Source organism: Pelophylax lessonae (genome assembly GCF_965119305.1).
Source record: "Pelophylax lessonae genome assembly, chromosome: 3".
Classification (NCBI taxonomy): domain Eukaryota; kingdom Metazoa; phylum Chordata; class Amphibia; order Anura; family Ranidae; genus Pelophylax; species Pelophylax lessonae.
Window position 1 is genome coordinate 483639605 of NC_138770.1, and position 19081 is coordinate 483658685.

At 46.3% G+C, this 19081-nt stretch overlaps 1 protein-coding gene across 1 annotated transcript in view; it reads left to right on the forward strand.

The window, feature by feature from the left end:
• Positions 1–19081, forward strand: part of MTR (5-methyltetrahydrofolate-homocysteine methyltransferase) — a 1642758-nt gene that overhangs the window by 80911 nt on the left and 1542766 nt on the right. The window contains exon 5 of the mRNA XM_082249226.1: positions 7076–7168. Within this exon, the coding sequence (XP_082105352.1) occupies positions 7076–7168 (93 nt within the window). The remainder of the gene's footprint in view (positions 1–7075; positions 7169–19081) is intronic.

Sequence of the window (19081 nt, forward strand, 5' to 3'; positions counted from 1 at the left end):
ACTGAGAGCGATCAGATTTTGTCTGATTTACTGGATCGACCAGCTCTAGAGCAGCCCGATTCGGATCCAATCGCATATGGCCTCTTCATCCAGAGGTTTTTCACTAGCTGTCCCTTCATTGGGACATCCCGGATGTGGATCTGTTGGTACCTTGGCTTAACAGGAAGGTGCGGAGGTTTGTAGCTCGCGCCGCGATCCTCTAGCGGATGCAGCAGAAACGCTGATCGCCCCGTGGGGGCAGTATCAGCTACGGCATGCCTTCCATCCTCTCAAGTTGCTGCGGGAACTTCTTCGCAGGATAGAGGTGGAGGGAATTCCAGTTATTCTGGAAATTCCGGACTGACCTCGTCGAGCCTGGTACGCCGACTTGGTAAAGCTAGTCGCGGACGCTCCTTGGAGACTTCCTCTCAGGGAGGATTTGCGGTCTAAGGGACCGATCTTCCATTTTGCTTTACAGTCGCTGGCCTAATGGCCTGGCCATTGAGACCCAGGTACTGAAGGACAAGGGAGTGTCAGCTTCAGTTATTCCTACCTCCAGTTAAAGCAAGGAAAGCGACTTCCAGCACATGGAAGTCTTATATTGCATGGTGTGAATCTATTGGATTTCCCCCACATACCTATTCGGTGACCTGAATTTTGGTCTGTCTGCAACAAGGGGTTGAGCAGAAACTATCCTTGAGCACGATCAAGGGTCAGGTTTTCGGCGTTAGCAATCTTCTTTCAAGAAACCTTTGGCTAATCATTCCTTGGTGCGGAATTTCATCCAGGGGGTGCGACATCTGGCTCCGCCAGTGCGCGCACCCTTACCGCCTGGGATCTTAATTTAATGTGGTCGGTTCTTCAGAAACTTCTCTTTGAAGATATTAGGGAGATTCCCTTGCTTACATTATCCCAGAAGGTGGCCTTCTTGGTGGCCATTACTTCTGCACGCAGGGTTTCAGAACTGGCCGCATTATTTTGTCGTTCCCCATATCTGGTGGTTCATAGGGATAAGGCGGTTCTTCTTCCGAATCCATCCTTCCTTCCTAAAGTGGTTTTCAGAGTTTTTCATCTGAATAAAAGTATTGTGTTACCTTCCCCGTGTCCTAAGACTAGCCATCCTTGGGAGTTTGCATTACACTCTTTGGATGGGGTTCAGAAGGATACACTTGACTACTACAAACTTGTTTTCGTAAGACGGACTCACTTTTTGTGATCACGGATAGCCCTTGAAGGGGGTTGCCTGTGTCTGCCGCGACCATATCTACATGGATCAGTCAGACGGTGGTACAGGCTTATTCTATTAAGGGTCGGAATCCTCCGTTCCCTGTTAGGGCGCACTTCACTCGAGCGCTCAGTACTTCCTGGGCCTATCGCCATCAGGCGTCAGTGGTCCAGGTATGTAAGGCGGCCACCTGGTCGTCGGTACATACCTTAACAAAATTTTATAAGATTGATGTGATGGCATCGGCGGATGCCTCATTTGGCCGCAAGGTTTTGCAGGCCGCAATTTGAGGAGACCGGTGGTCTACCTCGGGGGTTTTTTTCTGTTGAAAAATTTCTGTTGAGTCTCATCATTGAGGATGAGCATTGTAAACTTCTAGTTGGCACTGGTTGGGCCTTCTAGATTGGATTTGATTTCCATTTTCCCACCCCTCATTTGTGGTACTGCTTTGGGACGCCCCGAGGGTGTTGAATCACCGAGGACTACGTCTGTCAATGAGCGATAGAGAAAAATGGATTTTTGTAAAATCTTACCGTAAAATCCTTTTCTCTTAGCTCATTGACAGACGTAGTACCCGCCCCTCTGTTTTTGAGTTGGGTTGGGTTAAATTCTCTAAACACTGCTTTGTGACATAACTGATTTGCTAGAGCAGGAAGTGAGAGGATATACCCTCTGGGACTGCCCCTAGGGTGTGGCCAGAACGTTTTCTTTCCTGTCTAGTCCTACTCCTGTAGAGGGCAGCATAACCCGAGGGTGTTGAATCACAGAGGACTACGTCTGTCAATGAGCTAAGAGAAAAGGATTTTACGGTAAGATTTTACAAAAATCCATTTTTTCAGAGGGTGTTAAAGCAGTGGCTGACGTGTTCAATTCACGGTTGTATTGTAGCCTCATCGCATTGCTGCTTGTTAAACTTTGTAGCCAGACTTAAAAGAGAAGTTCACCTTTAAAAAAAAAAAATAAATAAATAATACACACTTTTTTTTTTTTTTAACAGGAGGAAAAATGCTTTTTTTTTTTTTTTTTTCTTTTTTTCCTTTGTTAGTCCTTTGTTAGTCTGTGTAATGTGTAGCTGTCTGCCTGCACTGCACCCTAAATATGGGCAGGTAGTTACTGTTAAACAGGAAGATTCAATAAACTACTCAACTGCTCAGCAGCGCCCTAGTAATTCATTGAGAACTACAAGCCAACAGCCTCAATGGGGGGGGGGGGGGAGACTACCATTAGCCATCAGCCATCTCAATGGAATCAAGCATACAGTAATCCTCATAGCATTAAATATATTAACATGAGCAAATTCACAAGAACCGTGTAAAACCGAGCACAAAGTTGTGGAAAGCATAAATTTCACCCAGTGCTCTGTACCACCTGCACTTCTGGTTCTGTGTGCAGCTGCCTGTCAATGCATATAATAGATAAAAAATTCAGCGCAACTGTACAAAACAATATAATAGAAAGCTGCTATGCACTAAAGGATCAATAAACCAAAAGTCCCAATAACAAATATATAACAAGTGCAGCGCTATCAAATATGGATTATGAAGATATCGAGGAGAGCAGTCCACAGGTGCAAATTATGGTGAAGCATGCACAAGATATAAACATTCAGTGCTCTTCAATGTGCTGGTAATCCTCCACCCAGTCTCATTAGCCTCTCACCTCACACTTAGCCCCTGTGTCACCAGGGGATCAACCTGATGATGTCAGCCTTGACTGACGAAACGTCGGGAACGTGAGACCATACACATCCGGGTCTGAGGAGCGCAGCGTGGAGCGGCGTCTCCCATCCCCAACAAACGATTTTATTGAAGGCTTTTATCTGCTTTGTCTAGTAAGTGCAATTTATCTTAAATAAATGCTTGATTGCTAAGAGATACTGCACCATGAGACTATTTTTTCATCCCTGCATATGGCTTGGCTTTCTGATTATGGCACTGACTCTGGCTGTGATGACCTCTACTTATGGGAGCAAGATGCATTAGAGTTCCTTACTGGAGTACACAGCGCATTTGACCCCCTATAATCAAGGGGTCCATTCAATCTGGTAAGCGGCTCATATAGTTATTCCACTGGGTGATCGTGTGAAGGTGAAGGCTTTGCTAAGGAAACCACCCTATCAAGTCTGTGTCTTCCATATTGGCTGTCAATTATCTAATTGCTTTGGACACCAGAGACTTTATTGCACAAATCATTCTATATGGTTTATATGGTTCACATGTTTGTATTTATTTATATATTTCTGTCGAGCGCTACATCCCCTTTGTTCACTATAAATACGTAGTAACTTACATTAAAGTAAGGATAAAAGCGTCTGTCAGGACCAAAACGGTTCCACGATGGTGAGAGGGGTCCACACAATCCAGGGTGCCTCAGGTACAGAGCACCAGACCAGCTGGCTATGTGCGTCCAGGCAATCGGAAAGATGCAGCCGTGGAAGGAATCGGAAGGCGACTGACGTCAGCAGCAGGAAACTGCGTATTTATGTCATAATAAATCATAATCTGGCACTCAAGTGGCGCTCTTCCCTCCTCCTTTATCCGTTTAGAGTTGACTTCACTCTGTTTGAATGAGCTGACCCTGAGCTGCGGATCACCTTTGGATTGCCTCTAAGGACTGTCAGAAATTTGCACATGGACTCTTAATCCCCCTGTGCGAACTGTTTTTTACCCCACCTGTGTACATCAACACTTTTTTATCTGCCATTGTTTCAGCTTATATCTATATGAACTCTTTGACCTCTGAGCGCCTAAACCAGTCTCTGCTCAGTTTCATTCCAGGCCTCTGCAGAAAAAGATTCTTGTCAAGTGGAACAAGGATCCACGGTCCTTAGACAGTATATGTTTGAACCATCTCACAAGGTCAACACTCTCTTGGTGGCTTCTGCCGCTTGCTACGAGTTGGGGCAAGTACTTTCTACCGCTGTCGTGGACGGTGGTCACCACGGATGCCAGCCTGTTAGGCTGGAGTGGAGTGCTGGACAATCTCTGTGCCCAGGGACTCTGGTCGACAGTCGGACAAGGCCACGACTGTGGCCTACATCAATCAAGGGGGCACCAAGAGTGCCCGGGTGGCCCAGGAGGTGGCCGATATTTTAACATGGGCCAAGGAACAGGTTCCTGCTCTCTGCAGTTCACATTCCGGGAGTGGATAATTGGCAGGCGGATTACCGGAGTCGCCAGGCTCTGGATCAAGGGGAATGTTCCCTTCATCTGGAGGGGTTTCCTCTCCTGTGTGTCCGTTGGGGCATTCCTGAGGTTGACCTCTTTGCATCTTGTCTCAACAAGAAGGTGCAAGGGTTTGTGGTCAGGACTCGGGACCCTATGGCAGACACGTTGGTGGCTTTTGTGGAGCCAGTATCGGCTGATTTATGCCTTTCCCCCAATACAGCTGTCGAGGTTTCTCCGCCGGCTGGCGGTGGAAAATGTTCCAGTGATTCTGGTGGCCCCAAACTGGCCTTGTTTGGTCTTGGTACACAGACCTGGTAAAGTTGGTCGTCGAGCCTCCCTTGCCGCTGCCTCTGAGGGAGGACCTGCTGTCCCAGGGGCCGGTCTTCCATCCTGCTTTACGGTCGCTGGCTTTAACTGCATGGCTGTTGAAAGCCAGGTACTGAAAGACAGAGGTCTCTGAGTCTGTGATTCCTACTCTGTTGAGGGCTAGAAAAGCGACTTCCAGGAAGATTTATCATTGTATGTGGAAATGATACATTTCATGGTGTGAATCGCAATAAATATTTGCACCCTCGCTTGTTTTCGGTTGGGAGGGTCTTGGCTTTCTTGCAGAAAGGAGTCCAGCAAAGGCTGGCCTTGGGCACGATGATAAAAGGGCCAGGTTTTGGCCTTGTTGTTTTTCCAAGGTCCATTGGCTGTGAATACCTTAATTTGCACCTTTTATTCAATGGGTGCGTCATCTGGCTCCTCTGAGAAAATCCCCATTTCCTCCGTGGGATCTGAATTTGGTTTTGTCTGTCCTTCAAAAGCCTGCTTTTGAGAATATTAGAAACATTTCTCTGCTTTCCTTGTCTCAGAAGGTTGCCTTTTGGGTTGCTATTACTTCTGCTCGCAGAGTGTCTGAGTTGGCGGCGCTTTCCTGGCCGCCCTATTTGGTCGTCTACAGCGATAAAGTGGTTCTTCAACCTAATCCGTTTTTTCTTCCTAAAGTGGTGTCTGATTTCCATTTGAATGAAGACATTGTTTTGCCTTCACCCTGTCCTCAGCCAAAGCATCCCAAGGAAATGGCATTGCATTCTCTGGATGTGGTTCAGGCAATCAGGGTTTACCTGTCAGTCATGAGTCCTTTCGATAATCAGATTCGCTATCTGTCCTTACTAAGGGATCTCGTAAGGGTTTGGCTGCGTCTGCTGAGACTATATCCAGATGGATTAAGCAGATGGTCATTCAGGCTTGTTCATTAAAGGGTCAGGTTCCGGCTTTCCCTGTAAAGCGCATTCTACTAGGGTGCTGAGTGCCTCCTGGGGTTTTTCGCCATCAGGCCTGTCACTCAAGTATGTAAGGCAGCAACCTGGTCGTCAGTGCATACGTTTGCAAAATTCTACAAGATAGATTTATTGGCATCTTCGAATGCGTCTTTTGGCCGCAAGGTTTTGCAGGCTGCGTTTTCGTAAGAGAATGTTTTGTTTCTCAGGGTTTTTTTTTCGCCTGGGTGAGCTCCTGTTTTGGTTGAGTTTCATGTTACCCAGTTGGCTAAGTAGCCTTTGGAGTTTACATTACTATCTGGTTGCGTTTTTCCCACCCCTCATACCTACACTGCTTTGGGACGTCCCAGTGGCTAATGAAGATGGAGGCTGCGTCTGTCAATGGACGATAGAGAAAACAAGATTTTTGTAAGATCTTACCGTAAAATATTTTTCTCTGAAGTCCATTGACAGACGCAGCACCCGTCCCTCTGATAATGGGGATGGTTTTTTGTCTCCTCTTCACTGCTTAAAACTAAACTGGTTTGCTGAGCAGAGTGTGTGTGGATTATGCCTGTGGGGACAGCCCCGTGGGCGTGGAGATTTAATTTTTTCCTGCCTAGAACTACTCTTGCAGGGGGCAGCATAACCCAATGGCTAATGAAGATGGAGGCTGCATCTGTCAATGGACTTTAGAGAAAAAGGTTTTACGGTAAGGTCTTACAAAAACCTTGTTTTTGTTTGTTGGGTAGTTTTTTGCATTCTTTTTTGCAGGACCTCTCAAGCTCTATAAGGTTTAATGGGGAGCGTCGGACAGCTGTTTTCTGATCTCTCCAGAGATGTTCAGTCAGGTTAAAGTCTTGGATCTGGCTAGGCCACTCAAGGACATTTGCAGTTGTCCTGTAGCCACTCCTTTATCTTGGCTGTGTGCTTAGGGTCGCTGTCCTCTTGGAAGGTTAACTTTCGCCCCAGTCTGAGCTCCGGAGCAGGTTTTCATCAAGGATGTCTCTTTACGTTGCTGCATTCAGCTTTCCCCCGATCCGGACTAGTGTCCCAGTTCCTGCCGCTGAAAAATATCGCCACAGTATGATGCTGCCACCACCATGCTTCACTGTAGGGGTAGTATTGGCCAAATGATGAGCAGTGCCTGGTTTCCTCCAGACATGACGCTTGCCATTCAGTATAGGAATAGTGACCTTCTCCAATATATTGTTAGTTGTTAATCTTTTGTTAAAATCAAGTGTCAGATTTTTTTTTTCCCAGAGGAATGCAGGTTGTTTGTTTTATTTTGCAATGCCCAATTACCCTTGCCAGACTGAGATGGGTTTTTTCCATAGAACATAGCATTGGTCATGGAGATAAAAATAGGCTTGTTTATAGAGAATGGTACAATTTGCCACCTTTTGAAGACTAAGTCCAGCAGAGAATTATGTGTTTTTTTTTTTTTTCTTTTATTGCAGGAATTAAAAGATATGTAGCAGGCGCTATGGGTCCAACAAACAAGACATTGTCTGTTTCACCATCTGTTGAAAGACCAGACTTCAGAAATATTAGTAAGTAAATATTACATTTTGCTAATTTCTAGGTCAATGCCAAAATAATGAGGCACGTTTTGAAATAAGATTCCAGGGCTTGACAAACCCCAGGCCACAGGTCACATTGGCAACTAAAATTAGTGGCCTGGCGCTTTGGCTACACTGTGGCAGGTGTCTTGGCCCCACTAAAATGACGGGCTGTCTGGTAATTTAGGCTGCGGCTTTGCGGTCTGTTGGAGTGAGATGCTTACATTGGCCAGGGAACTGGCGCCCTCAACAAGTAGTCACTGATGGTGCTGAAGGCTTTTCTGCCTGCTCTCACTGCTCGCTTACCTCCGACATCTTCTTCCCAAGAGGGAAGAGGTTGAAGGTGTTGCGGGCTTTATCTGGCGTCCTTTGCTTAACAATGAGTGGACTGGGAGTGTGGGGCAGCTGGTTGGAATGGCTTTAGTTCCATTTACATCCCCACAAAGATGGAAACCACTTTCTTTTTTATTCCATTTCATTCTCTTCAGTTTTGCGCACCCTGTCCGCCTGATAGGACCCTCCAGTCTCCTCTATAGAGTGGCGGATGCCAGTGGACACGTCTGCTGACACCAACCGCCATCAGCTCTGATCACGTCCGCCAAAATCTGACGGATGGTGGTCCGATATTCCTATTTTTGCCTAGTGGAGTGGACACGGACCTGTCATCAGCCTGCTCAATGGGGATAGGCAAAGATTGCCGTTGTAAATCTTTGTTAAAACAAAAAAAATATCTAGCTCCTAGATTACAAGCAAATTTGTCAAGCCCTGCCAGATTCTCGAAAGCTCAACTTGGGCCATTTTATAGGTGGGAGATTAATTCCTGAAGGCCAACAGCTGCTTTTGGATTGTGAAAAAGATCAGCGTTTCTGTGAAATTTATATCACGGTTATTCCTGTGGAAGGCAGTTTTCTTTACTTCATGTGGAGATGAGGTGATCTGCCCATAGGGGACATTAACATAAGGGGAATTATTACATAGTTTGTGAGGTTGAAAAAAAGACATCAGTCCATCCAGTTCAACCTATGGTGTGTGTGTGTGTGTGTGTGTGTTTGCGGTTAACCATACATTGTATACCCCTGCATGTTGTGGTCTTTAAGGTGCCCATCTAATAGTTTTTTGAAACTATCAATGCTCCCTGCTGATACGACTGCTTGTGGAAGAGAATTCCACATCCCCACTGCTCTGACAGTAAAGAACCCCTTACGTATTTTTAGCTTAAACCGTTTTTCCTCAAGTTTTAGTGAGTGGCCACGTGTCTTTTTGTATTCCCTTTCTCTGAAAAGTTTGTTCTTTATGCTAGGGTCGCCAGTACAGTATTTGTACATTATCATATCCCCCCTCAATCGTCTCTTCTCCAGAGAGAAGAAGTTCAGTGCTTGTAGTCTTTCCTCATAGCTGATGTCCTCCATTCCCCTAATTATTTTTGTTGCCCTTCTCTGGACTCTCTCCAGTTCCAGCACATCCTTCCTGAGGACCGGTGCCCAGAACTGGACAGCATACTGCAGATGTGGCCGGACCAGAGTCTTGTAGAGAGGGAGAATAATCTCTTTATTTCTGAAGTGAATCCCCTTTTATATAAATCCCAGTATTCTGTTCGCTTTGCTTGCAGCGGCTTGGCATTGCATGCGACTGCCAAGCCTGTTGTCTACCAGTACCCCCAGGTCCTTTTCCATCCTAGACTCACCCAGAGGTTTCCCCCCCCAGAGAGTAGCTTGCTTTCGCATTACTGATGCCCAGGTGCATTATTTTACATTTTTCAACATTAAACCTCATCTGCCATGTAGTTTCCCACCCCATTATTTTGTTCACATCCTCTTGTAAGGTTTCCACATCCTGCATAGAAGATATTGGCATGCTTAGTTTAGTATCGTCCGCAAATACTGAGATTGTGCTGGATATCCCCTCCTCTAGATCATTTATGAATAAGTTAAACAGGATTGGCCCCAGGACAGAACCTTGGGGGACCCCACTTTCCACACCCGCCCAATCCGAACTCTCCCCTGGAGCCAGTTCTCTATCCAGGTACTCACCTTATGGTCCATACCTACCTTCCTTAGTTTGAACAGTAAGCGTTTGTGGGGAACGGTGTCAAAGGCCTTTGTAAAGTCCAGATACACCACATCCACAGGCTTACCTTTATCTAGATGGCTACTCACTTCATCGTAGAAGGTTAATAGATTGGTTTGGCAAGAACGATTTTTCATGAATCCATGGTGATTACTACTAATACGGTTTTCATTACTAAAGTCTTGTATGTGGTCCCTTAACATCCCCTCCAAAATCTTGCCGACTACTGATGTTAGGCTGACCGGCCTATAGTTAGTTACCCGGAATATATCTCGGCCCTTTTTTTTAATATTGGTACCACGTTGGCTTTTTTCGAATCAGCTGGCACCATACTCGTCTGTAGACTATCCCTAAAGATCAAAAATAATGGTCTGGCAATCACCTGGCTGAGCTCTTTAAGAACCCTCGGGTGCAAGCCATCCGGTCCTGGTGATTTATTTAAGTTTCTCTAGTTTAGTTCTAAGTCTATCTTCTGTTAGCCATGGTGGTACTTCCTGAGGTGTATTATTTAGATGATTAGCCTTACCAGTTTTGTTAGTGTAGCCCCCCGATTCTTCTGTGAAGACTGAAGAGAAGAAATTATTTAATGCTTCTGCCATTCCTCTGTCCTCTGTGGCCATATTCCCTTTGTTGTCTTTTATGGGGCCAATGTGTTCTGGCCTCGCTTTCTTACCGTTTATATACTTAATTTTTTGGGGTTCTTTTTACTCTCTTCCGCTATATGTCTCTCGTGTTCTATTTTAGCCGCCTTGATTTCGTCTTTACATTTCTTATTACACTCTTTGTAATGCTTGTATGCTGCCAATGACCCCTCAGTTTTGTATTTTTTGAAGGCCTTTTCTTTAGTATTAATATGCATTTTTATGTTGGAGTTTAGCCACCTAGGGTTTAGTTTTGCTCTTTTAAATTTGTTTCCCTTTGGAATGCACTGGCCAATCCCTTTTTTTAGTATGCTCTTTAAGCACTCCCATTTTTCCTCCGTGTTCTTTGTTGCCAGGGTTCTATCCCATTTGATATTTTCTAGCAGAGAGCGCAGTTTGGGGAAATTGGCTTTTTAAATTCAGTGTTCTTATACAGTGTTCTTATACAGTGGGTACGGAAAGTATTCAGACCCCCTTAAATTTTTCACTCTTTGTTATATTGCAGCCATTTGCTAAAATCATTTAGGTTCATTCTTCTTCCTCATGAATGTACACATAGCACCCCATACTGACAGAAAAACACAGAATTGTTGACATTGTTGCAGATTTATTAAAGAAAAACTGAAATATCACATGGTCCTAAGTATTCAGACCCTTTGCTCAGTATTTAGTAGAAGCCCCCTTTTTATCTAATACAGCCAGGAGTCTTTTTGGGAAAGATGCAACAAGTCTTTCACACCTGGATTTGGGGATCCTCTGCCATTCCTCCTTGCAGATCCTCTCCAGTTCTCAGGTTGGATGGTAAACGTTGGTGGACAGCCATTTTTAGGTCTCTCCAGAGATGCTCAATTGGGTTTAAGTCAGGGCTCTGGCTGGGCCATTCAAGAACAGTCACGGAGTTGTTGTGAAGCCACTCCTTCGTTATTTTAGCTGTGTGCTTAGGGTCATTGTCTTGTTGGAAGGTAAACCTTCGGCCCAGTCTGAGGTCCAGAGCACTCTGGAGAAGGTTTTTGTCCAGGATATCCCTGTACTTGGCCGCATTCATCTTTCCCTCGATTGCAACCAGTCGTCCTGTCCCTGCAGCTAAAAAACACACCCACAGCATGATGCTGCCACCACCATGCTTCACTGTTGGGACTGTATTGGACAGGTGATGAGCAGTGCCTGGTTTTCTCCACACATACCGCTTAGAATTAAGGCCAAAAAAGTTCTATTTTGGTCTCATCAGACCAGAGAATCTTATTTCTCACCATCTTGGAGTCCTTCAGGTGTTTTTTTAGCAAACTCCATGCAGGCTTTCATGTGTCTTACACTGAGGAGAGGCTTCCGTCGGGCCACTCTGCCATAAAGCCCCGACTGGTGGAGGGCTGCAGTGATGGTTGACTTTCTACAACTTTCTCCCATCTCCTGACTGCATCTCTGGAGCTCAGCCACAGTGATCTTTGGGTTCTTCTTTACCTCTCTCACAAAGGCTCTTCTCCCCCGATAGCTCAGTTTGGCCAGACGGCCAGCTCTAGGAAGGGTTCTGGTCGTCCCAAACGTCTTCCATTTGAGGATTATGGAGGCCACTGTGCTCTTAGGAACCTTAAATGCAGCAGAAATATTTTTGTAACCTTGGCCAGATCTGTGCCTTGCCACAATTCTGTCTCTGAGCTCTTCAGGCAGTTCCTTTGACCTCATGATTCTCATTTGCTCTGACATGCATTGTGATCTGGAAGGTCTTATATAGACAGGTGTGTGGCTTTCCTAATCAAGTCCAATCAGTATAATCAAACACAGCTGGACTCAAATGAAGGTGTAGAACCATCTCAAGGATGATCAGAAGAAATGGAAAGCACCTGAGTTAAATATGAGTGTCACAGCAAAGGGTCTGAATACTTAGGACCATGTGATATTTCAGTTTTTCTTTTTTAATAAATCCGCAACAATGTCAACAATTCTGTGTTTTTCTGTCAGTATGGGGTGCTATGTGTACATTCATGAGGAAGAAGAATGAACTGGCTGCAAATGGCTGCAATATAACAGAGTGAAAAATTTAAGGGGGTCTGAATACTTTCCGTACCCACTGTATTACCCTTGTGTTTCCTATTACTATGATTAATACTGAAACTAATTGACCTATGGTCACTGTCTCCTAAGTTGCCCCGTATTTCTATATCCTTGATTAGGTCTGTATTGTTGGTAATCAGTAGGTCAAGTACCGCAATGTTTCTTGTCGGTGCGTTCACCATCTGACCCATAAAATTGTCATGCAGAACATTTAGGAACTGCCAAGCCTTGGCTGAGTGCGCTGTCCCTTCTGCCCAGTCTATATCTGGATAATTAAAGTCCCCCATTATGACATTACCCCTCCTTGCTGCCATTCCTATCTGTAAAAGGAGGACCGCCTCCCCTTCCTCCCTCTGGTTGGGGGGCCTATAGCATACGCCCAATATTACCTCCCCCATAGTGCCTTCCCTTTTAAGTTCAACCCATAGGGATTCTGCCTTGTCCATAGCTCCATTATTATCATCCCTCCTATTTTCCTGTACACTGTTCTTAATGTACAGACATACCCCTCCCCCTTTTTTATCTTCTCTATCCCTGCGATAAAGGGAATACCCCTGAATGGTCACCATCCAATCATGAGAGCTGTCGAACCAAGTCTCAGTTATCCCCACAAAATCTAATTCCTCCTCAAACATTAGTAGATCCAGCTCTCCCATCTTGTTGGCCAGGCTTCTGGCATTGGTATATAAACCTCGTAATTTTGACCGGTTGCCTATATCCTCGTTCGATGTTGTTTTCAGGCTGCTCTTGTGATTTTTTTTTTCCCCATACCCACCCTGGGTTTAGGAGCTCTGAACACCCTATCGCTAATGTCCCCATTTGTGCCCTCTGAATCTTGCTTTCCACTGTACCCCCCCCCCCCCCCCCCATCACCTAGTTTTAAAAGCCCCTCTAACTTTTCGGCCATCTTCTCACCCAGTACGGCTGCACCTTCCCCATTTAGGTGCAATCCGGCACTACCGTAGAGCTGGTGGCCGACTGAGAAGTCGGCCCAGTTCTCCAGGAACCCAAAACCCTCCTTACTACACCAGCTCCTCAGCCACTTGTTAACTTCCCTAATCTCCCGCTGCCTCTCTGGTGTGGCTCTAGGTACAGGTAGTATTTCTGAAAATACTACCTTGGAGGTCCTGGTCCTCAACTTAGCGCCTAAGTCCCTGAAATCGTTTAGGACTCTCCATCTTCCTCTGCCTATGTCATGATTGGTACCCACGTGTACCATGACAGCTGGGTCTTCCCCAGCCCCACCCAGTAATCTGTCCACCCGATTGTTTGGACATAATTTAAATCTAACAGGGGTTTTAATTTATCTTTCTCGATCGTTCGTTGGCAGATGCAGCTCCATATTCTTCTTAACCAATGGGTTATGCTGCCCCCTACAGGAGTTTAGGACACTAGGCAGGAAAACTCCAGTCCCTGAAGGCATACACCCACTCACTATAGGATTCAGTTTATTTCTGCCTAGTTTAGTCCGGCTTGGACTTCGGTCCTAGCTTGTCTTTATTTTAAAGGGAACCTTTTGTTAAAAATTTTAATTTTTTTTTAGCTAGTTATGTTCCTGAGAGAACTGCACATAACAGTCGTGCTGGGTTTTGGACTGGATATCCTAGATCTTTAAGGTCTACCAGTCCAGCCAGCGTGTGCAGGTTATAGCCCTGTGCTAGGCCTCGCCATGACAGAGCCCCAATGGACGGGGGCTGGCCCGCCAGTAAAAACACCTCGCCGGGACGCACGTGGCCTGGTTCGCCCAGAGTTGCAGCGTCACCCCCACCCCGAGTGTAGAGTTAGTCTTGAGTAGCGCCCACCCAATTGGGGTGGACGTGGGCCCTCCTTGGGATGGTTGGACCCCAGGTTCCCTTCCAATTCTCCCAGCCCCTCAAACAGTCACATGGTTTTTTTCGCCCCAATCTACCCCCACGCCCCCCCCTCCCGGACTTAGGTAAGAGCTGGCTTTGCCACTTGCTTCAGTAAGGGGGGGGGGGGGGATGCGGTTGTTCCTGACCGGGCTGCTCGGATCGCACACGGGGGTCTTTGAACAAGTTCCCGGCCCCCTGGGGGTTATTGGGGCAGGGATGTCCTTTGGGCTCCCTGCGGTGGTTATAGGCTTGGGGGGGAGCAAATGTTTCTTCATCCACGGGTCTGTGCCTCACATGTCTGGATTGGGCCGAAAATTTAGTCCACGACTTTGCGGCCTACTCGTGGCTGACTGAGTGCCTGACCAAGCTGACTGAGATCAACGGACGGTACTGCCAAAGGGTGCGCGCCTCACGCGGCCAGATCAGGCTGTCCGGGTACCTGGCCAAGCTGACCGGCATTTGCCCAAGCTAACTGGCGTATGCCGACGGGTCGCCTCACGTGGCTGGATCAACGTGGCCAAAAAATGAGACGACAGCTTGTGGCCTACTCGTGGCTGACGGAGCTGGCTGTCTAACTGACCAAGCTAAAAACAAAGACAGACAGAGGTGCCTCTAAGTGTAGACTTTTTTATAACAAGTTTAATAAAATTATACACTCACATTTGTAAGCATATATTCATGCCCATAAACAAGGTTCCAGTGTGGAGGAGTGAACATCATCCGGTCCTAGGCATCCATCCTGCTGGAGCCGAGATCCCCTCGCCGTGGCCGGCTTGTACGGCGGGATGAAAACCAGGAAGTAGGCTTGATGTATTTGCTGACAGCGAGGCTTGGTAGCTAGTCGAACGAGGATGACGTCATCTGCATGCAACGCGTTTCCAAGCGTGCGTGCTGCCTGGGGGAGGGGCAGCCGCACCCATTCAAGGCAAATAGAGTAGAAAATGACAATGGTGTTCATTTAAATTGAATGGCGGGGGGGATTGCAGATGAACCAACAAAGGCGGATATGTAGATAGGCTGATACTCATTATATCAAAAGTCACAATATTATAGCTAGATTAAAATCCAGCTTTGCCATCTACTGTAACAGAGTTAGAAAAGTAATACACCAATATTAATATATATAAAATATGTGTAGTAATATTAAATAATAAAAGATGGGTATATGACACTAGCTATATTGGGATGTACCAGCTAGCTATGTGTAACAAACTACCGCTACAAAATGGTGAAAAAGAAAATTCCCCTTGAATATGGAACTTTATGAGCAATAACCAAACCTTGAGTAGTAAATAGAATTTAATCAATTTATTAATGTTGTACAAAAGAGTATATGAAAATTAAACCAAAAGGAATACAAACGCTTTAAAAGAACATGTAGCCATGTGTTACGTCACTTGGACTGAAGGTGGCTTAGAGTTCCAAAGACGACCAGACGTTTTTTCGGACAGTCGCCTTTTTCAACGGTCAAGTGGGAATAAATCTCAGACTAAGGGTACGAAAAGTAACAATCAGTGACAAATCTAAATAAACTGTCAGCAACATGTACATAGAAATTTGTCTTTAACCACTTGCCGACCGCGCGGTAATACTACTGCGGCAGGGCGGCACGATACCGTCCAGCCACGTAGTATTAACGTCATGCGCGATCTCGGCTCCCAGAGCGCGCTCCCGCGCGCCACGGGTCCCGATACCGATGGCATTCGGTAGGGAACCGATCAATCACCAGATACTGACCAATGATTTTTGGTCAGTGTCTGGAGATCGGTCCCCACCAATGGCAATCTGTCCCCTGTCTGTGTAATGTAAACACAGACAGGGGAAGTGATGTCACTGTCCCTTCTGGAGTCCTTTCGGTTCCAGGAGAGAGACAGAGACACAGTAAAAACGTGAGTTTCCACCAACACTACACTGACACACCTCACATAGGTACATTTAACCCCTTCATCACCTCTGATCACCCCCTGATCACCCCCAAAACCCCTCACAGTGAACACTATATACAGTGGTATACAGATATTTTACTGATCACTGTATAAGTGTCACTTGTGAGCGTAGTTTGCGCCTGCGTTAGGCCCAAATAGGGTTAGGGTACCCGCCACCTATCCCCTAATAAAGTTTTAACCCCTTGATCAGCCCCAGTTAACCCCTTCACTACCTATTACTCTGTGCACTAAATACAGTATATAGGTAAATACTGATCACTGTATTTAGTGTCACTAGTGACCCTAATTTGCGCTAAGCCCAGATAGGGTTAGGGCACCCGCCACCTATTCCCTAATAAACTTTTAACCCCTTGATCTTCCCCAGTTAACCCCTTCACTCCATATAAAACAGTGCACTAATATATACAGTATATCAGATAACTACTGATCACTGTATTTAGTGTCACTTGTGACCCTAATTTGCGCTTGCGCTAGGCCCGAATAGGTTTAGGCCACCCGCCATCTATCCTCTATAAAGGTTTAACCCCTTGATCTCCCCCAGTTTAACCCCTTCACTTCCCTGTCACAGTGTTCACTATATACAGTGATTACCGATCACTGTATTAGCGTCACGGGTGACACAACTTAGGCTAGCTAGTTAGCGTCAGGGTCCCACTACACCACCGTTACTTAGCGTCAGTTAGAGTCAAGTACACTAACACACACACACCACCGTTACTAGTATAGTGTTTGAACAGATCAATATCTGATCTGATCAGAAATATACTAGCGTCATCATAATTTAGTGTTCCCCAAACGCAGTGTTTGCACAATCAGCACTGATTCCTGCTAGCACCTGCGTTTAGCCCCCTTGCCCAGACCACCTTACCCAGGCAAGTGTAGTAATCAATAGATTACTGACACTTCCAAAAAACACATCACACAAAACCGCTGCGTTAGCAGAGTCAGGCCTGATCTCTGTTAGCACTAGCAGTTTTTCTTTGTAGCGACCAAATAGTCCTCGACAACCAGGTGCTTTTATTACCTAGTAGTCGCATCACTGTACGGGTAAATTTAGCTACCAAAATGACAAAACGTTCGTTCAGTGATGATGCTATATACAGTATAATGACCATGTCAAGTGAGAGCGATGGGGAAGCCTCACCGGCAGAATCGGGGTCAATATACGAACCAGATGACAGCAGCGGCTCCCTGACAGATAGCTCCGACAGAGGGGTCCCTGCTAGGGTCAGGCGTACCCGACCCCATTCTGGAGTTATTGACTTGCAAGAACTGGGGGTTTCTCGTATGCAGCAGAGTGCCAGTACTTGTGCCGCTCACACTTCTCGTGAACTGGCAAGCACGAGCGGCCTAGTACACCCTGGACCTTCAACCAGCACTGCAGTATCACCTGGTGACGTGGCGAGTCACCTGAGTGCAGTTGAAGCTGGTGCGGTGGCTAGCACGAGTAGTGGCCCGCAGCCACCGCGTATCCGAAGACAGGCCCATAGTGTCCTCCCTGAAGCGCTGGCATATCCTAATTGGCAGCCCACAGATTCCACAGCGCCAGTACTTCCCCCATTCACCGCCCAACCCGGAATCCAAGTGGAAACAGCTGGTTTTAATCCCATAAACTTTTTTGAGCTGTTTTTCACTGAAGATCTTTTCAGATCTATTGTGGACCAATCAAATTTGTACGCTCAACAATTCATCGCCGCCAACCCAAATTCACCCCTTGCCAGACCATTCGCCTGGAATCCTATTACGATTCAGTAGTTTAAAACCTATCTGGGCCTTTCCTTCAACACGGGCATTACAAGAAAGAATGAATTGCGGTTATATTGGTCCACTGACGCAATTCATCAAATGTACGTGTTCTCTGCTGCTATGTCCAGGACTCGATACGAACAAATATTTCGGTTCATGCATTTCAACGACAATGAACTCTGTCGTCCTCGGGGAGACCCTGAATATGATCGGCTCCACAAAATTCGGCCCCTCATAGACCACTTCAATCAGCGGTTCGCAGCCTTGTTTACCCCCCAACAAGATGTCTGCGTTGACGAGTCCCTGATTAAGTTTACTGGTCGCCTTGCTATCAAACAGTACCTCCCCAGCAAGCGTGCCAGATACGGGGTCAAGTTGTATAAGCTTTGTGACAGGGCCACAGGCTATACAGTTAATTTCCGTGTCTATGAGGGAAAAGATAGCACTGTGGAGCCCCCCGACTGCCCAGGCTACATAGGGAGCAGCGGCAAGATAGTTTGGGACTTGGTGTCACCCTTATTCGGAAAGGGGTACCACTTGTACGTGGACAATTTCTATTCAAGCGTGCCACTTTTTAGACACCTCTATCAATTGCAAATTGGCGCTTGTGGCACCGTGCGATCTAATCGCCGGGGCTTCCCCCAACGGCTAGTAAATGCCCCACTGAGCTCGGGGGAGAGAGCCTGCTTGAGGTGCGATGAATTGCTTGCAGTGAAGTGGAGGGACAAAAGAAATGTTTACGTGCTGTCCTCCATTCACCCAGACACGGCAGTCCAAATTACTACGGTCACCGGTGGTGTTGTTGAGAAACCCCTCTGTGTCCACGACTATAACCGTAAAATGGGAGGGGTGGACTTCAACGACCAGATGATGGGACCGTACTTAATTGCCCGTAAGGCCAGACGCTGGTACAAAAAAGTGTCTGTATACCTATTTCAATTGGCTGTTTACAACGCTTTTGTCTTATACAAAGCGTCTGCTGGAACATTATCCTTCTTTCAATTCCAAGAAGAGATAATCAGAGCCCTTCTGTATTCAGCTGGTGCTCCTGCCCAACTTCCCCAACCAGATGCAGTGAGGCGGCTGCATGAGAGGCATTTTCCGCAATACCTCCCGAGTAACCCTACCAAACGATACCCCCAAAAAAGATGCCGTGTCTGCAGCAAGCGCGGATTTAGGCGTGACACCCGGAATTATTGTCCCGACTGTCCTGACCGACCTGGTCTTTGCCACGGTGACTGTTTCCGTCGCTACCACACACTAGTGGATTATTAGCGTAGGGTACAGCACGGCACAGTTTAGGGCACATTTACACAGGGTCTCAAAAGATGTTCGATGGCTATCGTCATTTTGAGAGACCCGAACCTGGAACTCGACGTTTGAAGAAAAAAAAAAAAAATATAAAAGCCAAAAATAGTTGTCGTCTCAGTCATTTTTTATGTTCTTCTGCACTTCCTATGTACTTTTAATGTCCTTTGTATGTTTTTCATTCTTTTGTGACCTGTTTCTCTTGCAGGTACTTGTCGGCTACCACGCATTGATTTTATATATTCTGACACAAACAGTGTTTGCGCTCAGCATATATGGATACCTTTGCTGATA